Source organism: the organism of the source record quoted next, unplaced genomic scaffold, assembly GCF_019419815.1.
Source record: "Pyrus x bretschneideri cultivar Hongxiangsu unplaced genomic scaffold, Pyrus_bretschneideri_v1 Contig11, whole genome shotgun sequence".
NCBI classification, from domain to species: domain Eukaryota; kingdom Viridiplantae; phylum Streptophyta; class Magnoliopsida; order Rosales; family Rosaceae; genus Pyrus; species Pyrus x bretschneideri.
The window spans coordinates 322,549-344,572 of NW_025999402.1; the positions used below are offsets into that span (position 1 = coordinate 322,549).

General features: G+C 37.4%; 2 protein-coding genes and 2 pseudogenes across 2 annotated transcripts; all 4 read left to right on the forward strand.

The window, feature by feature from the left end:
• The first annotated feature begins 102 nt into the window (after window positions 1-102).
• LOC103965761 lies at window positions 103-8,111 on the forward strand (annotated as a pseudogene).
• Window positions 133-2,920, forward strand: LOC125468102 (annotated as a pseudogene).
• A 5,120-nt stretch (window positions 8,112-13,231) lies between the features above and the next one.
• Window positions 13,232-19,849, forward strand: LOC103965760 (kinesin-like protein KIN-5B). The gene is made up of 24 exons (XM_009378837.3): window positions 13,232-13,437; window positions 13,665-13,853; window positions 14,255-14,384; window positions 14,485-14,640; window positions 14,749-15,086; window positions 15,172-15,310; window positions 15,556-15,653; window positions 15,756-15,912; window positions 15,999-16,068; window positions 16,139-16,215; window positions 16,310-16,363; window positions 16,437-16,517; window positions 16,600-16,711; window positions 16,826-16,912; window positions 17,203-17,378; window positions 17,464-17,625; window positions 17,711-17,818; window positions 17,894-18,052; window positions 18,134-18,217; window positions 18,307-18,512; window positions 18,751-18,852; window positions 18,948-19,057; window positions 19,137-19,288; window positions 19,366-19,849. Exons 2-24 carry the CDS (start codon window positions 13,687-13,689, stop codon window positions 19,546-19,548), a joined length of 3,108 nt encoding a protein of 1,035 aa, XP_009377112.2. The 5' UTR covers window positions 13,232-13,437; window positions 13,665-13,686; the 3' UTR covers window positions 19,549-19,849.
• An 881-nt stretch (window positions 19,850-20,730) lies between these two features.
• Window positions 20,731-21,447, forward strand: LOC103965759 (zinc finger protein ZAT11-like). Its single transcript, XM_009378835.2, is given in 2 exon segments — window positions 20,731-20,826; window positions 20,829-21,447. Coding segments are annotated over 2 exon segments (558 nt in total). The 5' UTR covers window positions 20,731-20,745; the 3' UTR covers window positions 21,306-21,447.
• The last annotated feature ends 577 nt before the right edge of the window (window positions 21,448-22,024 follow it).

Genomic DNA, 22,024 nt, shown 5'->3' on the forward strand with positions numbered 1-22,024 from the left:
AGCTAAAATATGATGCTAAAGCAGCACACTTAAGAAGGCAAATCGTAATTCTATTTGATCCCACATCGACCCAAAATATAATAACAAGGCAAATTGTAATTCTTTTTGGTCCCACAATGACACTTGAGACAGTTGTTTAATATGTTTTTGTTAATTTTTGTTTATGTAGAAATTTGTGAAAACATTGGGCACAGCGAGTAAAGTAAACAACAATCAGGTAGTCAGAGAGCGGCTACGCCTACCGTCAGTCATGGGAGCCATAGCCGCCGCCATCCCACTGCCACTCACCTCCCCAACTCGCCGCTCCCTCACCGCCTCTCTTCGACCTTCTTCTACGAGTCTGAAGCTCAACTCTCTCCCTGCAGCTGCCTCGCCCAGAGCTCCTACTCTCCGTGTATCGGCCGTCTCGTTTTCCATGAACGTGGAAGCCGTTGAGAAAGCCTCCCCCGCTTCTTTTCTCGATCGGAGAGAGGCCAGATTCTTCCACTTCATCAAGTACCACGGCCTCGGCAACGACTTCATCCTGGTATTCAATTTCTTTGAAATGTTTGAATTTGTTGCAATATTTGAAATTTAATTAGCATTGAAGAAGTTCGGATTTTGAGTTTGATTTTCAATGTTTATTGTGATTGATAGGTTGAGAATTGAGATTCTTCGGAGCCTAAAATCAGTCCGGAGCAGGCGCCGAAGCTATGTGATCGGAATTTTGGGATTGGCGCCGATGGAGTGATCTTGGCGCTGCTGGGCATCAATGGCACTGATTATACCATGAGGATTTATAATTCTGATGGGAGCGAGCCGGAGGTGAATCGCATTTTCCAAAATATCGGCTCTACTTGATTCTTTGAAATGTTAATTAGATGAGTGATTGCCACATTGTATTGAATGTAGACGGTCTGAAATGGCAATGAACTTGTTGCACTTTATTGAATGGCGGTATTGTCGTGCATTTCGAACTTCTGAACTTTGATATCTAAATTTTGTCTATAGATGTGTGGTAATGGAGTCCGGTGTTTTGCCATATTCATTGCCGAGCTTGAAAATTTGCAGGGAAGGCATAGGTATGGGAAAGCTGGTTCCATATACTGATTTTTTTTTTTTTTTTTTTTTGCTTAACAATGTGTTCTTGTATATTACATTGTTTGCTTTAGTTTTTGTTTGCATTTAACGTTGAAAAGAAAATTTTATTCGTTCGCGTACGAATGGGTGTGTATATTTCTAACAACGCTATATGTAAACAATTGCAGCTTTTGGCGCAGGTCTAATTATGCCGGAAATTCAAGAAGATGGGAAAGTATATTCTTTTTTATTTTATGTTTCAGTTGATGTAAAGTATTTCAGATTGGGATGATTTGAACACATCAAACATTTTGCAAATCCTGTGAATTTGACAATATGATAACAGTATCCATTGCTGCTCTGGATGCCTCAATCATGCATTAAGTTTTGGATGTTCTTCGTCTTCACTTTAGCAGACATCTATTTTCTTAATTACAGGTTAAACTTGATATGGGGGAACCGATTCTTAAGGCGTCAGATGTGCCTACCAAACTGCCTGCAAACAAAGATCAATCTGTCGTTAAGTCGGTTCTTGATGTAGATGGAGTAACCTGGAATGTAACCTGTGTTAGCATGGGAAATCCTCATTGTGTAACCTTGGGTACAGAAGGAGGCCAGGTAACTATTGCTAGAATAACTTACGGCATATTCACTTATACTAGGGGTCTGGAGCAGAAATTTTTTTCATATGCATTTTGTCTGTTTTTTACCCTCCAGTCAAATGAATGACCTAATCTAAGCGTAATAAAGCCAAAGTTTCTTATGATTGATTAATGGTTTCCTCCAGCATATCACATCCTTTTCAAATCATCGAAACTTTTCTTGAACAGTCACGCACAAAAAAATAATTCTGGTTGTGACTTCTTGCTTTTTGTTGAAAATGAACAGAAGTTGAAGGTTGATGAATTGAAGTTAGCTGACATCGGTCCCAAATTTGAGGATCATGAGTTGTTTCCAGCACGAACTAACACAGGTTAGAATTTATTTGTCTGTGGAAATGCTTTTGTTTCTGGAAGCAGTTAGAGTTGGCATACCCTATTGTTAATGTAAGGCCACAGTTACATCCAATTTTGAAATTTCTGTATCGTTCGGTTCAAAATCATTGGAGTAGTTCTTGCTTGCAGTGGGTATGTTGAGATATACTTTGAAAAAGACGTACTCACAAAATTGTCTAGCACTGACACCTTTTTTTTTTAATTTACAAAGTTAGAGTGGAATATTTATTCGAAAACAGCTACTCAGAGCTTTTATACTCTGAACTGCCTCAAAATGTAAAAATAACTCATGTGATGTCCATTCCAAATACGATGTAAGGTGTTTCAAGATTCCTTTCTCCAATCTTGCTTAGCAGTTTGAAACACAGTTTCAAGATTCTGTAATGATCATGGTATATATTCCAGTGCAAATGAAATGTTTGATTTCAATCAAATTTCTTGGATCCTTTGCTCCTGTCTTGTTGTCAATTTGTCATTGTTCTGAAGCATTTATTTTGTATTCACAATTCTCATTTGATTGTTATTGACAGAATTTGTGCAAGTTTTCACACCTTCACACCTAAAGATGTGTGTTTGGGAGCGTGGGGCAGGTTAGTGCTGCTGCAACCAATAGAAGTTATTCTACTGTGATCTTATTGGCTAGATGTTGTGCTCTTTTTATGCATCGAAGTTTGAATTGTCTTCTATGCAAGTTAGAATACTGCTTGTATAAAAATAAAATAATGGTTAAGAGACTGGCCCTACAAACACTTATGATACAAGTAAATATTAGAGAGAGAGTCAAACTCGGGATTTCAAGTGTAAGGTGAGCAACAAGCCTTTTGCGCTCCATTTTCACATTGCATTAATATCCCACTTTTAGTCTAGAATTATGCTAGGCTCAATAACTTGAGTACGCATGGGTGATTGCGTCATCGATGTAAGTGGGCTCTACAATACAACTCAATCACCCATGCAACCTAGCGTTAAGTTAGGGTGAACTATGGGTGCAATTGGATCTCACAGCTGAACAACTCTATGTCACACAATGCATCAACAACTTGTAATCAACCGCGCATACTAGCTTTCCCATTCAGTTTAATGTGCTTTGATCATAACGTAAAGCGATAGCATTTCATTAATGAACAAGAACAATTACAAGGATTGTCATGATGAATACATTTCTCCAGTGACCAATTAGTTGATCTGGAGATAATTTGCACAGACAAGCATAAAGAGTAATCCCTTAAATGGCTACCACAAACAGCATTGGCACCAGTACAAGCACCAACAATACAAATTTGTCACAAAAACAGTGGAGGTAACAAACCTAAACCGAGGCATACACAATGTCATTGCTAATTAAAAGCGAGATATCTTCAAACCAAAATGATAAGGTGAGGCCACATCAAACGATAACGATGTCGTCTATCAACTTTGCAATGGCGCTCCGGCCATCCTGCGTTCTCCTCGTACGGCAACTGCCCGGTTTAGCTTTTACCAAGCCAAATCGAACCCCCATTAATCATTACTTGGACCTTGAAAGTCAGTTCAAATTACATAAGATAAGCCTTGTAATCATCATTCATCATGATAATTTTTTGAGCCTTTTTGATTGATCGACATGAATCAGCTCTTATATGTTTCCCATATTCTTTAATATAGCTTTGTTTCTTACTATCGTTCATACGCGTGTGGACAATTAATCATTTATGTATGTAAAACTCATAATAAGAACAACACGCGTTAATTGTTGACAAACTAACACTTGATACGACATGAAACATAACTAATTGTTACAATAGATATCAACTTTTCAAAGTATTTTAAATAGAAAAATGCTGGAGAGATTATTTTTTTTAGACTTTATTTTGTAAATCATATGTGATGGTTGATAGTTGGATACCATTTTAATGATTCATAGAAACAATTTGACCCTTAAATGGCACATCATATGTGAGTAGTTCTACCCCTAAGGACTTTGTGCCAGCACCCAACCCATTTATTCACTTCAGTGAACAGTAATATACTCCAATGAACACTAATAGACCAAAGCATCTCCACCCCTAAAAAAATGTGCTGGCACCTAGTCTAAAAATGCGATGGCACAAATGATCTCCACCCTTACAAAATGCGCTAGCACCCAACCCATTTAAAATATTATTAATTTTTTTATAAAATAATAAATAAATAAAATTGTTTTAATTTCGGATAGGATTTTTAACCAATCTCGTCACGCTACATGTCATTATCCAAACATACTATTTTAAGTTTATGTAATTTTATTTATTGTGTTTTTTTTTTAAATTTATTTGGTGAGGTTATGTAAATTTAATTGGTGTTTTTTTATTTTTAAGTTTATTTGGTGAGTTTATGTTATCTTATTTGATGTGTTTAAATAAAGTACAAAAAATAAATTTGAAATTCCATAAAGTTCTAAAAATAAAAACGAAATTACATAAAGTACTAATAATAAATAAGAAACTACATCTATTAATAAAAATAAAGTACTAAAAATAAAGACGAAATTACATAAAAATTACATAAGAAATTAAATAAAGTACTACAAATAAAGTGTAACATCCCACGTCACCCAGGAGAGTGATCCTTATATGTATATTCTCATCTACCTAACACGAGGCCTTTTGGGAGCTCACTGGCTTCGGGTTCCATGAGAACTCCGAAGTTAAGCGAGTAGCGCGCGAGAGCACTTCCAGGATGGGTGACCATGGGGAAGTTCTTGTGTGAGTTCCAGAAACAAAAACCGTGAGGGCGTGGTCGGAGCCCAAAGCAGACAATATCATTCTACGGTGATGGGCACAGCAATCAGGTAGTCAGAGAGCGGCTACGCCTACCGTCAGTCATGGGAGCCATAGCCGCCGCCATCCCATTGCCACCCACCTCCCCAACTCGCCGCTCCCTCACCGCCTCTCTTCGACCTTCTTCTACGATTCTGAAGCTCAACTCTCTCCCTGCAGCTGCCTCGCCGAGATCTCCTACTCTCCGCGTATCGGCCGTATCGTTTTCCATGAACGTGGAAGCCGTTGAGAAAGCCTCCCCCGCTTCTTTTCTCGATCGGAGAGAGGCCGGATTCTTCCACTTCGTCAAGTACCACGGCCTCGGCAACGACTTCATCCTGGTATTCAATTTCTTTGAAATGTTTGAATTTGTTGCAATATTTGAAATTTAATTAGCATTGAAGAAGTTCGGATTTTGAGTTTGATTTTCAATGTTTATTGTGATTGATAGGTTGAGAATTGAGATTCTTCGGAGCCTAAAATCAGTCCGGAGCAGGCGCCGAAGCTATGTGATCGGAATTTTGGGATTGGCGCCGATGGAGTGATCTTGGCGCTGCCGGGCATCAATGGCACTGATTATACCATGAGGATTTATAATTCTGATGGGAGCGAGCCGGAGGTGAATCACATTTTCCAAAATATCGGCTCTACTTGATTCTTTGAAATGTTAATTAGATGAGTGATTGCCACATTGTATTGAATGTAGACGGTCTGAAATGGCAATGAACTTGTTGCACTTTATTGAATGGCGGTATTGTCGTTCATTTCGAACTTCTGAACTTTGATATCTAAATTTTGTCTATAGATGTGTGGTAATGGAGTCCGGTGTTTTGCCAGATTCATTGCCGAGCTTGAAAATTTGCAGGGAAGGCATAGGTATGAGAAAGCTGGTTCCATATGCTGATATTTTTTATTTTATTTTTCGCTTAACAATGTGTTCTTGTATATTACATTGTTTGCTTTAGTTTTTGTTTGCATTTAACGTTGAAAAGAAAATTTTATTCGTTCGCGTACGAATGGGTGTGTATATTTCTAACAACGCTATATGTAAACAATTGCAGCTTTTGGCGCAGGTCTAATTATTCCGGAAATTCAAGAAGATGGGAAAGTAATTCTTTTTTATTTTATGTTTCAGTTGATGTAAAGTATTTCAGATTGGGATGATTTGAACACATCAAACATTTTGCAAATCCTGTGAATTTGACAATATGATAACAGTATCCATTGCTGCTCTGGATGCCTCAATCATGCATTAAGTTTTGGATGTTCTTCGTCTTCACTTTAGCAGACATCTATTTTCTTAATTACAGGTTAAACTTGATATGGGGGAACCGATTCTTAAGGCGTCAGATGTGCCTATCAAACTGCCTGCAAACAAAGATCAATGTGTCGTTAGTCGGGTCTTGATGTAGATGGAGTAACCTGGAATGTAACCTGTGTTAGCATGGGAAATCCTCATTGTGTAACCTTTGGTTCCTCATTGTGTAACCTTTGGTACAGAAGGAGGCCAGGTAACTATTGCTAGAATAACTTACGGCATATTCACTTATACTAGGGGTCTGGAGCAGAAATTTTTTTCATATGCATTTTGTCTGGCTTGTACCCTCCACTCAAATGAATGACCTAATCTAGGCGTAATAAAGCCAAAGTTTCTTATGATTGATTAATGGTTTCCTCCAGCATATCACATCCTTTTCAAATCATCGAAACTTTTCTTGAACAGTCACGCACAAAAAAATAATTCTGGTTGTGACTTCTTGCTTTTTGTTGAAAATGAACAGAATTTGAAGGTTGATGAGTTGAAGTTAGCTGACATTGGTCCCAAATTTGAGGATCATGAGTTGTTTCCAGCACGAACTAACACAGGTTAGATTTTATTTGTCTGTGGAAATGCTTTTGTTTCTGGAAGCAGTTAGAGTTGGCATACCCTATTGTTAATGTAAGGCCATAATTACATCCAACTTTAAAATTTCTGTATCGTTCGGTTTAAAATCATTGGAGTAGTGCTTGCTTGCAGTGGGTATTTTGAGATATACTTTGAAAAAGACGTACTCACAACATTTTCTAGCACTGACACCTTTTTTTTTTAATTTACAAAGTTAGAGTGGAATATTTATTCGAAAACAGCTACTCAGAGCTTTTATACTCTGAACTGCCTCAAAATGTAAAAATAACTCATGTGATGTCCATTCCAAATACGATATAAGGTGCTTCAAGATTCCTTTCTCCAATCTTGCTTAGCAGTTTGAAACACAGTTTCAAGATTCTGTAATGATCATGGTATATATTCCAGTGCAAATGAAATGTTTGATTTCAATCAAATTTCTTGGATCCTTTGCTCCTGTCTTGTTCTCAATTTGTCATTGTTCTGAAGCGTTTATTTTGTATTCACAATTCTCATTTGATTGTTATTGGCAGAATTTGTGCAAGTTTTCACACCTTCACACCTAAAGATGTGTGTTTGGGAGCGTGGGGCAGGTTAGTGCTGCTGCAACCAATAGAAGTTATTATGCTGTGATCTTATACCAAATCCTTATGCATTGTTTCAGTGGGGAGTATAATTATTTTTCTTCGTAGGAGCAACGCTTGCTTGCGGAACTGGTGCTTGTGCTGTAGTGGTTGCTGCAGTTCTTGAGGGTCGTGCTGGGCGGGTAAGATTTGGCATTCTGTTTCTTTTGGATATATTAACAAAAATTAATATGGATGGTTATTTATTTCAAATGAAAAAAAAATTCCACTTTCATCTCCCAGTTTTTAACGTTGCCATGTTACATTGGTCACTTTTATAAGCACGATACCCCTCCCATAAGCAGTGCTCTTCATGAAAAACCAGGGGTGGGTATTCTGATACATGTGGCCGAACAACTCAACAGCTACGTTTGTAATGCGGGGAAGTTTGGTGTGCAACATTTAGTTGTCTTTGACCGTTGCTTATTCATGTATTGTAAAATTCCAGATCAACCTCACTGTTACTGTAGTTTCTCGTACTTGCTGTCCACTTCGCTCATCTTTTTTATGTGCGTATCTTTTGGACATAGAATTGCACGGTTGATCTACCGGGAGGGCCATTGCAGATTGAGTGGAGGGAGGAGAACAACCACATCTACCGGCTGAAGTCGTATTTTACGGATCGGTGCCTCTGTGATTTCTTTTCACAAGCTTGTCTTTGGATGAAGCATGAAGATGGATTTTGTAATTTAAATTTTCTGAGTTATGTAGAATTGCAAGTAAAAAACACCTGTGGAGTCGGAGACGTTGAATATATCTTGTGTTTGCTTTATGAAAGTTTGAATCCCTCCAGTTGTGTTCCGTGACAAAATGGTAATGTGAGCCAAATGGCCATCGAAAGTTTGAATCCCTCCGGGTTTCTGCGTAGTCATATTGGCTAGATGTTGTGCTCTTTTTATGCGTCTAAGTTTGAATTGTCTTCTATACAAGTTAGAATACTGCTTGTATAAAAATAAAATAATGGTTAAGAGACTGGCCCTACAAACACTTATGATACAAGTAAATATTAGAGAGAGAGTCAAACTCGGGATTTCAAGTGTAAGGTGAGCAACAAGCCTTTTGCGCTCCATTTTCACATTGCATTAATATCCCACTTTTAGTCTAGAATTATGCTAGGCTCAATAACTTGAGTGCGCATGGGTTATTGCGTCATCGATGTAAGTGGGCTCTACAATACAACTCAATCACCCATGCAACCTAGCGTTAAGTTAGGGTGAACTGTTGGTGCAATTGGATCTCACAGCTGAACAACTCTATGTCACACAATGCATCAACGACTTGTAATCAACCGCGCATACTAGCTTTCCCATTCAGTTTAATGTGCTTTGATCATAACGTAAAGCGATAGAATTTCATTAATGAACAAGAACAATTACAAGGATTGTCATGATGAGTACATTTCTCCAGTGACCAATTAGTTGATCTGGAGATAATTTGCACAAACAAGCATAAAGAGTAATCCCTTAAATGGCTACCACAAACAGCATTGGCACCAGTACAAGCACCAACAATACAAATTTGTCACAAAAACAGTGGAGGTAACAAACCTAAACCGAGGCATACACAATGTCATTGCTAATTAAAAGCGAGATATCTTCAAACCAAAATGATAAGGGGAGGCCACATCAAACGATAACGACGTCGTCTATCAACTTTGCAATGGTGCTCCGGCCATTCTGCATTCTCCTCGTACGGCAACTGCCCGGTTTAGCTTTTACCAAGCCAAATCGCACCCCCATTAATCATTACTTGAACCTTGAAAGTCAGTTCAAATTACATAAGATAAGACTTGTAATCATCATTCATCATGATAATTTTTTGAGCCTTTTTGATTGATCGACATGAATCAGCTCTTATATGTTTCCCATATTCTTTAATATAGCTTTGTTTCTTACTATCGTTCATACGCGTGTGGACAATTAATCATTCATGTATGTAAAACTCATAGTAAGAACAACACGCGTTAATTGTTGACAAGCTAACACTTGATACGACATGAAACATAACTAATTGTTACAATAGATATCAACTTTTCAAAGTATTTTAAATAGAAAAATGCTGGAGAGATTATTTTTTTAGACTTTATTTTGTAAATCATATGTGATGGTTGATAGTTGGCTACCATTTTAATGATTCATAGAAACAATTTGACCCTTAAATGGCACATCATATGTGAGTAGTTCTACCCCTAAGGACTTTATGCCAGCACCCAACCCATTTATCCACTTCAATGAACAGTAATATACACCAATGAACAGTAATAGACCAAAACATCTCCACCCCTAAAAAAATGCGCTGGCACCTAGTCTAAAAATGCGATGGCACAAATGATCTCCATCCTTACAAAGTGCGCTGGCACCCAACCCATTTAAAATATTATTAATTTTTTTATAAAATAATAAATAAATAAAATTATTTTAATTTCAGATAGGATTTTTAACCAATCTCGTCACTCTACGTGTCATTATCCAAACATACTATTTTAAGTTTATGTAATTTTATTTATTGTGTTTTTTATAAAAAAATTATTTGGTGAGGTTATGTAAATTTAATTGGTGTTTTTTTATTTTTAAGTTTATTTGGTGAGTTTATGTTATCTTATTTGATGTGTTTAAATAAAGTACAAAAAATAAATTTGAAATTCCATAAAGTTCTAAAAATAAAGACGAAATTACATAAAGTACTAATAATAAATAAGAAACTACATCTATTAATAAAAATAAAGTACTAAAAATAAAGACGAAATTACATAAAAATTACATAAGAAATTAAATAAAGTACTACAAATAAAGTGTAACATCCCACATCACCCAGGGGAGTAATCCTTATATGTATATTCTCATCTCTACCTAACACGAGGCCTTTTGGGAGCTCACTGGCTTCGGGTTCCATGGGAACTCCGAAGTTAAGCGAGTAGCGCGCGAGAGCACTTCCAGGATGGGTGACCCATTGAGAAGTTCTTGTGTGAGTTCCCAGAAACAAAACCGTGAGGGCGTGGTCGGAGCCCAAAGCAGACAATATCGTTCTACGGTGGTGGAGCGGGTCCGGGTTGTGGTGGGGGCCCAGGGCGAGATGTGACAATTTGGTATCAGAACCAAACCCTGGCCGTGGTGTGCCGACGAGGACCTTGGGCCCCTAAGGGGGGTGGATTGTAACATCCCACACCATCCAGGGGAGGGATCCTTATATGTTGACCCACTCGTGTGAGTTCCCGAAAACAAAACTGTGAGGGTGTGCTGGGGGCCCAAAGCGGACAATATCGTGCTACGGTGGAGTCGGGCCCAAAAAGTGGTCTCGCCCGGGTCGAGATGTGACATAAAGATGTAATCGGGTCATAAGTAGTGTTCACCCAACATTCACACAACGTAACATCTTCAATGAGCTTCCACGAAGTCTTTTTTTTTTTCTCTCAAAGTGTAGAAAATATTGAAATGTTGAAAGTGTAACAAATATTGAAATATGGTGTAAGGTGGAAGATGAGGGTTAGGTATTTATAGAAAAAAAAAAGTTTTTAAAAAATTTTATGTATTTTTTTCTAAATTTTTTTATAATTTTAATTAATTTTTAATAATTTTTAATGTATTAACTTATCTGGACCGTTGGATTTGAAAAGTATTCAAATCCAAGAGCCAAGGAGCTGTCACGTGGCCAACGGTCATAATTCTGATGTTGAGCCTTATTTTTATTTTTATTTTTAATTTTTGGGGGAAAATTGTGAATCGTTGATCTGTGATCGAACGGTATAGTTTAAAAGTAAAATTCAATTTTTTTTACCGTTGGAAATCCAACGGTCTAGAAAAACTAGCCATTGAAAATCCAACGGCATAGAGATGGCCACGTCGCCTACTTCCGGGTGAAGAGCAAGTGGGCTGATAGCGGGCCCCGCCGCCTACACCCTTGTCCCCTACTCGCGCCTACACGCGAGTGAGTTACACGCGCCAACCAAATAGGCCAGTCCCTGGGTCAGTAAAAAATGGGCTAGTCTCTTGCCTGGCTTGGGTTGGGTGCCAGCAGTTTTGTAGGGTGGAGTGGATTGACAGATCCCCAGTTTGGTTTTTTGACTGGGTACTGGGCTATTCCACCTTCGGTGGAACTGCTATGATCTACAAAATAATATTCAAAAATATAATCTCTCTAACATCACTATTTTAAATAATTCTAAAATTAATTGTGCAACTCTATGCGTATATTTTGTTGAGAGGTTATTTCACATTTAGAAATAAGAATTTTGCATAAATTAATAATGTGCACGAACTAGATAAACATTTTAAAGTCTGCACAACATTTATCAGTGGTTCGACAGCTTTAAAACAAAATTAACTCATATTTTTTAAAAAGGGTAATTTTAACAAAATCAATAGATGTTATGATATTGACAAATTAATTATTTAATTATCAGTAGGTCAAAGAGGTCATTTAGTACTACGATATAGTGGTATTCCTCTCACTTTGCAAGTGAGATGTTTTAGATTTGATTCTTGCTAAATGCAAAGTTGAATCTTGCTAAATGCAAAGTTGAATCACATTATAGGGCTTAACCCACTCTCTCCCCCCCTTAGTACAGATATTGTCATTTGTTCAAATATAAATAAATAGGTCAATGAGACTTTGAGGTACTATAACACCTTAATCAAAGAAAATTTACTAATTCATGTGACTATAGCTAGCAACGTGCAAATTCTTTTATTTCGAATTAGGTCAATCACACACCTCCTAGACTTCACACTTCATGTGACTCTCGCAATTTCCGTTTCTTTCTTTTACATTGGATTTAGACTCTGCAACTAAGCAGCAAAGTCTCCTTTTTTTTTTTTTTTAAAAAAAAATCAGGTCAATCTCACGCATCACTTACATGCCTCCTACGATTGACATCTCACGCGACTCCTGTGTTTTACATTTAGATTCAGACACTCCAACGCAATGTCCACTTTTTGGTTCCATTTTTTACATTTGGATTCAGATGCTACGTTGCAATGTCCCATTTCCTAGTTTTGCACAAGCTGAGGTACGCGTGCAAACCTCACCACCACCATCTGCTTCATGATCTTGTGGAGGATGTTGGGTTTTGGAAGGAATCGTGTTAATCAAAATGTCGTAGTTGCTGCGACTGAGCCGTTGGGATCTAGTGGTCCTAACCATCGCTAATGACCTCGTGTTCTTCATCATAGAGAGGCGAACAAAAATACGAGGAGAGAATGGAGAGATAGCCAGGAGAGATAGAAGATAATAGATAAGAACGAGAGAGGAGAGAAGATAAGAAAAGAAATAAACTGAGGAGTAAATAATATAAATGTTACTTTTTAACTAGCCTAAATCCATGTGTCATGCTTCATTGATCTATACATAATTATTATGAATATTTCATTGATTATGGAAAAAAAAAATTGGTCATTAATTTATGACTAATTAGCAAAGATTCTATTTGGCTAAATAACAATTTTTAAAACTAATAAAAAAAAAGTAATAATCATTATTCGATTTTTCTATGGTTAGCCTAGATTAGATAATTAGATGAGATTTTTATTGCTCATGTTTGAAGTAAGTTCTACACGGAAGTTCTCTTTTTCAAGAAGTTTTATTACTATTGTAATTTTATTAACGAGTGTTGTTATTAGCAATTCAAAATTTTCATTATGCATTTCGACATATTTTCTTGCGGAGACTACAAAAATGAGAATCATGTTTAAACCTACTCTCTTCTTTTTCTTTATAGGGGTACATATGGAAGTTCACTTTTATGAACTCACCCACACGCAAGTTAACATACGCGCCTCATTTGAATTATCACCGGGCGGCCCCACCCAATTTGAAAAACTGCATAGAAGTCCGTCTCGCCCAACGGCCACTTCCCCCCTATACAAAAGCGCACGGTAGCCGTTGGAGAATTAGACACCACCTTTCTTCCTCATTTTTCAAATCCACCGATTCGATTCAAATTCTCTGAAAACCCTAAAGGCCCTTTCTTTCGCTCGAAAGAGGGAAGAAAGCTTTTTTTCTCCTTATTCCCCTTTCTCTCTCTTGGTCGAAAAATTTCATATATTTTCCGGTTGATTTTGTTAATCGAGTTGGACTTCGTCAGGATACACAAAATCACAAAGGTAATTTCGAGTTTTCGATCCCAATTCAATTGTAACCTAATGCAAGGATTTTTCTACCAAAGACGGAATTTAGGGTTTTCTTCTGGTAATGCTGATTAGTTAAAATCAAGTTAATTAATCGGCACGAAAAGTTTCTAAATTTGTTGCTAGGGATTTAGGGGTTTTTTCTATTGTGTAGCTGATATGGTTTATATGAGTTGTGATGAATTGTGTTGGTGTTGGTTTAGGTTTAGGAAGAGTGAAAGGGTGATGGCAATCACCCCTGATCAGACAAGGAAAGTTGGGATGGGGCTGTCACCATCCCCATCTCCTTTTCTTACTCCTCGTCCCGAAAGGCGGCGCAAAACGCTTGAGTACAATCCAAATCGTCAAGACAAGGATAAAGAGGTTAATGTGCAAGTTCTTCTCAGATGCAGGTAAGTTTTAGTCTCCCTTTATCTTCTTCTTTTTTTTTTTTTTTTTTTGTGGTTCAAATTCTGATATGGAATTTCAATGATCATTTTGGTGGTTGCAATGTGATAGAAATATGTTCTGCTTCTCATTTAATTGTTGATATAATTTTCAACATCTGGACCATAGAATTGTTTGTGTACGTATTTCTCTAGTCATTGAAGTTGTGTAGCTTCAATTTTTGTTTTAATTTGACATGGATTTGCAGTGTAACATTTCTTCAATTTTTGTTTTAATTTGACATGGATTTGTAGTGTAACTATTGTTATGCCAGAGTGGTTCATGACATCGAGTTATCGAAACTTGCTCAAGTTTGATTCAAAAAGCTAAGCAATATCCTGTTGGTTTATTGTTGATTTGATTTCAGGCCTTTAAGTGATGAAGAGCAGAAGTTGAATATCCAGAAGGTGGTATCCTGTAATGAACAGAAAAGAGAGGTCACTGTTATGCAAAGTCTAAATAACAAGCAAGTAGATAAACTGTTCACTTTTGACAGGGTAAGTAACAAACAAGCAAGTCTCCATTCTGATAATGTTACTTCATAACACTCTTTCGATCAACATGTAAAAACCGTTTTTGTTTATTGAAATTTGCAAGGTTTTTGGGCCAAAAGCACAGCAAAAATCAATATATGAGCAAGCCATTTCCCCGATAGTTAATGAAGCTCTCGAGGGATTCAACTGCACTGTTTTCGCTTATGGGCAGACGGGAACTGGTAAAACTTACACAATGGAGGGCGGGATGAGAAATAAGGTATAGAATCTACAGATTGATTATCTTGCCATATACTTGCTTTGATTGACAATATAAGATATCTTCTCTCTTCTGGCAATTGTAATGTACACATATTGTTTCTTGTAGAGTGGCAATTTGCCTACTGAAGCTGGTGTTATTCCACGGGCTGTTCGTCAAATTTTTGATACACTTGAAGCACAAGATGCTGACTATAGTGTGAAAGTGACGTTCTTGGAAATATATAATGAAGAAATAACTGATTTACTAGCACCCGACGAGAATCCAAGAACTGCAGACGACAGGCAAAAGAAATCTATTTCGTTGATGGAGGATGGAAAGGGTTGTGTGATGGTAAGAGGCCTTGAAGAAGAATATGTATATAGTGTAAATGAAATTTATACTCTATTGGAACGAGGGTCTGCCAAGAGGCGTACAGCAGACACTCTGTTGAACAAGCGCAGCAGGTATGTTTTCCTCAGTCACTAAAAAGATATTTGACACCAGAGGACCACTTCATGTTAACTCTTGTCCCTTTTTCTTTGTTTGCAGTCGCTCTCATTCTGTATTTTCCATTACTGTCCTCATAAAAGAAGCAACAGTTGGAGATGAGGAGCTAATTAAATGTGGCAAAATTAATCTTGTGGATCTGGCAGGATCGGAAAACATATCTCGTTCAGGTGCACGCGAGGTACTATAATAAGTTTTCTAAGCTTAAGCTTGCTGTATTTTGTTAGTCACTGGAATTGCAGCCAGAATCAGGCCCAAGTAGTATATTTGTTTGCGTTTTTACATATCTAGGCTCCTTATGTTGTTCTAGTAGTATAGGTGTTTTTTTTTTTTATAAAAATCCCAAGAAATAGAACCCCAAAGTTAGCTTTTAAATGAATTTGCAATAATATCAGAGCTTGATAAAACTTCTGTTATAAACTGTAGGGACGTGCAAGAGAAGCAGGGGAAATAAATAAGAGCTTGCTCACGCTGGGCCGTGTCATAAATGCACTAGTGGAACATTCCACTCATATACCTTACAGGTACGTCCTGATATACATCGATCTTTATTTAATCAGTTTGTGGTTCACTATCTTTTTCTGTTATCTATATGTTTAATCTAATGTGCCGACTCTTTTTTTCAGGGACAGTAAGCTTACAAGACTTTTAAGAGATTCTTTAGGAGGAAAAACAAAAACCTGCATCATTGCCACAATTTCTCCAACTGCTTCATGCATGGATGAAACTCTAAGCACACTGGATTATGCCTATCGTGCCAAGAACATTAAAAACAAACCCGAGGTTCATCCTCCTCTTTCAGTCTTTTGTTTCTTGAAATGTATTGCTTTATGCGACGACTATGATGATGATGAGGTTTATTTTTGCAGGCAAACCAGAAAATGTCAAAACCTGTGCTGCTCAAGGAATTGTATTCAGAGATTGAGAGAATGAAAGAAGGTTGGATGACGATTGCATAACCTCGGATTGGAGATTAATTTTATTTTAATCTGTTCAAAACTGAATGCAGATATTCGAGCGGCACGGGAAAAGAATGGTGTTTATATTCCACATGAAAGATTTGTCCAGGATGAAGCTGAAAAAAAGGTGGACCTTCTCAAAGATTGGCGTTTAAGTTCCCTTTTGCATTTGTAATTTTGTACTAATGTAGCTTCATCGTTTAAATCTGAAAACTTTGCAGGCTACGATTGAGAGAATAGAGCAATTGGAGAATGACCTCAACCTCACAGAAAAGGTACAGTTTGCTTTCTCCTCAATTAGTTATTCTTCTATGATATTCTAGTCATCAAACTCACTTCTTCTTTCAGCAAGCGGAAAGTTTTCGTGATCTGTATATCAGCGAACAAGAACAGAAGCTGGATTTACAAAGTGAGCTCAAGGACTGCAAGGTATGCATCATATACCTATATTTTTAATCTACTCATTTTCAGTTTACGCATCTTATCAGGAATTTTACTTCATCTATTTCAGATAAATCTGGATAACTGTAACAAGGCTCTGCTTGAACTTCAAGAGGATTACCAAACAGCCACCTCAACCTTGAAAGAGAAGGAGCATATCATCTCCAAAATGCTAGTCTCAGGTAAGGAAATTGAGATATTATTGAGAAAATTTTGTACCTCTTTTCTCATATTTTTGAATAACTCTCTTTATTTGAAATAATGGTGGCGTGTCTATGTGTGCTCATAAATATCAGAAAATCTCTTAATTGGACGGGCAAAGGAGTTGCGCAGTGATTTGAAGAATGCATCAGAGGAAATGAATTCCCTCTATGAAAAATTAGGTATGATTAATGAACTTCAGCATGCAAGGTCATAAGCATGCCCCATGCATGCAGAAACGTAACTAGTGTCCTGCATTTTGGTAATTGGCAAATGATTAATGATTATTCTAGTTTTATTTACTCATCTGGCTGAACAGTACATCTGACACGAAAGGATGATGAATATTTTAACCTAAGCATTCACATGTCATCCAAAATCCTTTCTCGTGAACTATTGCATCATCATATGTACGTGAACTATTGCATCATCATATGTACACGCAAGTCAAGTGCTTTTTTGCTGTCCGCAGATCAGAAAGACAAGATGGAAGAAGAAAATCAGAGCTTGGTTTTGACATTTGGTTCTCAACTTGATCGGAGCTTGAAAGACCTACATAAGATCATCCTGGGGTCTGTTTCTCAACAGCAGTATCAACTAAGATGCATGGAGGAGCATGTTCAGTCATACCTTGCGAGTAAATGTGATGTAAGAGAGACTTGGCTATGTCATGTAGTATGCTTGCCTCGTTTCACCATAGTTATCTGTTTATTAAAACTGTTGCTATTATCAGGCAGCACAGGTACTGGAATCCAGGATTAAGAAGATAACAAAGACATACAGTTCTGGAGTAACAACCTTGAAGGAGCTGACCAACATGCTGCAAAAGAAAGCATCATCTGACCTGGACCAAATAAATGCTAAGACGTTATCACATACAGAGGCTGTTGAGAAGGTATCGTGTCAAAAAGTTTCGTGTACCATTCGTAGGATGCTCTTGATTTATTAGCTGAGCATAGTACAAATGTTTGCCTTTATAGTTTCTTGAAACTGCGGTTAAGGAAGCCAATGAGGTCATCCAAGATATTCAGCACTCTCTTAATGAGCAGAAACAGCTATTGGCTTTCTCCACTCAACAACAAGAGGAGGTAGGTAATTCATACTTGTTATAATTTGCTCTTGAAAAATGATTAGAGATTCTTAATCTTTGAGTAAAACTGTAGGGATTGCAAAGAAGCTTGATGTCAGCAGAAGTAATTTCGAAGGCCACTGGTAACTTTTTTGATGACCTCTATGACCGCACTTGTCAAGTTATGAGAAATCTTGAAGAAACCCAAATTCAACGAGTCAACCAATTGGTGAATTTTGAGAAGATGTTTAAGGTAAGCAAACCCAAAATCTACAGGTGTATTTTGGCACGATGATATATGTAAGGCTGATGAACTTTCATTGCTCTGAAACAGGAAGAAGCTTGTAGAGAGGAAAAACATGCTATGGAAAAAATTGCAGTAATTATTGGGACATTGACATCGAAGAAAGCCTTTATGGTAAGTATTTGATTTATTTTGTCGCTTGAAGAAGAGTAGTTTGTAGGTATTTCGTAATTTGACATTTAGAAAGAAAAAAAAAATATTAGGTATCGGAGGCATCAACCAACATCAAGGAAAAGAGTAAAGAAGACAACACCAGGTTGCAAAGGGCAATCTTTAACATGCAACAAGTGGCAACGGATGCTAGGACAGAATTGAGCGAATATTTCGGAAAGGTGGAATGTGATTTTATGAAAGACACATTCTCAGCAGTTGAATCTCAGGCAATCATGGAAAACTGCCTCCAGGAGTGGTGAGTTTATTCATTTTCTTCTCAATTTTTATTTTATTTTATTTTTTAAACTTGAACTAAACGTGAAAATATAGTGCAAAAAGATTGTATCCTCTGTTTTTGTAGGAAATATAGCGCATAGTATTCTGGTATTGCAGCACCCTATGCAGCGTTGAGCATGCGTACATGCTGCAGGGGTTTCCCCCTATCAATTTACTACTCCATATAACCTTTTTTTCCCTTCACATGGTATATGCAGCTCAGAGAGAGTGGGTTACTCTGAGAAACAGTGGGAAAATGCCCAGTCAGCCATAAATACTCTTAATCAGAACAGTGCTGCAAATATCGAATCTACTGTGAAGTAAGTTTCCAACTTTGACACATCAAACTTTGTAGTCATAGTTTGTTATTCCATTCCAATGCTCCGTTGAAATTTCAATTCCTTGCTTTCAACAGGGAAAATATCTCTGCGAACCATTCTGCACATGAAAAGTTTGTTTCTGCATCTTCCCGTGTGGATTCAGATTTCAATGCTTTAGCCTCCGACACATTGTCATGCGTTAATGGTAATTTCAATTTACTTATACAACGAACTAAGTGCTTCACTCGTATACAATGTCTAACTGGTGATTTGAATACCTGCAGATTCGCTAATGCTGGACTATGTAAAGACAAAGGAAATAGACTCCATGACGGCTGTGTGCGTTGATCAGCTTAAATCAGTACAAGAAAAGCATGGTGATGGCGTATCAACTATACGAAATCAAGCGGAAAAGTGCTTTGTAGAAGATTATTTGGTATGTGCTTTTATTAATAGTACACGGTCAACTTCGTTGCATGCCTAATGTCATTGCTGACTGGTATGATTAAACAGGTGGAGAAGCATGCTGGTGCGACCAACAAACAAGTCATTGCTATCCCCAGCTTGGAATCTATCGAGGAGATGAGAAGCTCCGTCGAAGTCAAAGAAGACGGTTCATCTGATAACAAATTAAAACGGAGCCAAATGGAAAGCAAGATGCCGGGTCCTAGAACTCCTTTCGCGGATGTCAACTGAATTTTGAGAGAAGAATTCAAAGTACCTGCTGTATAAGGTTCCGTTTCAAAATATCGAAACATGCTCATCAACTGATGAGTTCCGAGTTGTTTTCTGCTGATCGAAAAAGTCCTATGCTGTCGGTGCACGCAGCTCATTCGGAGAGCGATGCATGGCAGGGCCTTGTGTTCCCATTTAATCCTTAGAAGTTCAGAAAGAATTATGATTGTAATATTTTTGTAGTTTCCGTCTATGAAAACATTTACAAGTTTCTCCAACTTCTCTAACTGATTAAAGTAATAATGTTGAAGACTTACCTACACGAGGGTCGCCACCCTGTAATCACAAACTAATATTACAACGTCAAGTAATTGATTTGAGACATCGTCACCTTAGTATCTATGATTAAAACAAGAAATCAAATTATTCTCATTTTGTGCAAGTTTTTTTTCATATTTATGTGCGATAAAGAAGAAAATTAAAGTAAAAAAATGTGTGGATGAATGAAAACAAAATTAGTCATTGGTTCTCAGCTCCATTCGCATTCGGCAGGGAGCCCACGGTTTTTTATTTTATTGTCTTAAAAAAACACAGAATATTAGGTGCAGTAGTAACTCATTTACCAATTGTTTTCTGCCAATTTGTTTGGTACGGACCAAGGAATAATCCTCCTTCTTAAGTAAGACAGATGATTCTCTGGGTGCTTTTTTTGTTAAAAGTGCTTTTCTGACATCAATGCTTAGAGCGATCTGAAATACTCAGAAGCTACTTGGCAGCCTCCCTCCACAGTAGTACACGGCCATAGCCCTCCGCTGACGACCCGCTGCATCAAGTTTGACTGGTCGAATTTATCTGCTTTCAAGCCAAAACTGGTCAACGCTCACACGGTATACACAGACGTGCACATAAAGGTATACAATTTAACACGTGGATATAATCTAATCTGAAATTCTAAATTTATTACAAAAAGACAACGATTACTAGTCAAACGAACAAAAAGGGTCAAACTGGCTGATTACAAAAAACCCACCACACTAGCCGTTTCCTTAACGCGGTCCAAGGGCAGGATAGTCATTTCGAAAAAGTCAAAAGCAAACACTAGTAAACTAATTCCTCTATAAATACGATCACAATGGACGCTCCTCTTCATTCACTCACAACATTTTGCATTCAATTTTTAGAGACATTTGACATTTGTACGTTTGTTTTTGCTTCGACATGAAGAGAGATATGAGAGGAGAAGAATTAGGGTTTGGATTAAAGGGTTTGGACATGGCAAAGTGTCTAATGCTACCATCATTTGCAGCATGGAGACCAAGTTCAGAACATGTTCAAACGATGTGTTCGAGTGCAAAACTTGCAACCGTAAGTTCACGTCATTCCAAGCTCTCGGCGGTCACAGGGCGAGCCACAAGAGGCCGAGAACATCGATGAGTCGTGATGATGAAGACCGTAAAGATGAACGTGAAAAGGGAAACGACAAGTCCATGGTTATGAACAAGAAGGCTAAAACTCACGAGTGCTCGATATGTGGATTGGAGTTTGGCATGGGACAAGCCTTGGGTGGTCATATGAGGAAGCACAGAGCTTCTAATATGGACATGGCCAGTTTTTCTTATGCTCCTTTAGCTGTCACTTCGAAGATTCCAGTACTGACAAGGTCGAGTAGTAAGAGGGTCATGAGCTTGGAGATGGATTTGAACTTGACACCGTTGGAGAATGACTTAAAATTGTTGTTCGGGAAGATGGCACCAAAAGTTGATGCTTTTGTATCATAATTTTTTGATGTACTTGTTACATACCATGAGGGCTCACCATTGTATTATTTTCATTAACTCCCATTTTTATTCTTTCATTAATTTTATTGGATGTACAACAACGTTATATATTAATTGAATTAACACTTACTGATTTTCTTAACTTAATTCTTGTTTTGTTTTCCAAGTCTTATCTTTTATTTTTACGTACCTAAATATGATCGTTTAATCTGTATTTTGTAGTAGTTGTTAGCAATTTGTGTTTTTGGTGTGTTTGATTCGTCTAGATATTTACGAGGTCACCATTATTTTAAGTAAATATTAAATTGTATTTTAGAAAAGAGTAGAAAATTGACATATGAACGATTCTGTGTATATACGTGGGCTAGGCATGTTTTGAACCAGAAAAAGATAGGTCAGCGGTCCATTGAAATATAAAGAAGCCTTCGTAGGAGCCTTCCGTTATGGGCTTTCCTTCCACCTTCCTCCTAAAAAGAACATTGATCGGTACTTGTCTTCTGTTTTATTACCTGAGATAATTTACACTAATTTATATTAGGGAGGGAAAAGAGAGTTTGAATTCTGAACACACGGAGTTAAAGAGGATGAATTTTAGGGAGGGGAATGAGAGTTTGAACCCGGAATATAGTGAGTTGAAGAGGATGACTGTTAACAACAATATTTGTCTTCTTTGAATTTTTACATCTTTTTTAGCCAATAAATTGAACAAATTAACGGAC

Coding starts and splice junctions, on each gene's coding strand:
- LOC103965760 (XM_009378837.3), top strand. CDS start 13,687: ATGGCAATCACCCCTGATCAGACAAGGAAAGTTGGGATGGGGCTGTCA. Junction 17,819..17,893: donor CCACTCAACAACAAGAGGAG/GTAGGTAATTCA, acceptor GTAAAACTGTAG/GGATTGCAAAGAAGCTTGAT. Junction 18,513..18,750: donor GAAAACTGCCTCCAGGAGTG/GTGAGTTTATTC, acceptor TGGTATATGCAG/CTCAGAGAGAGTGGGTTACT.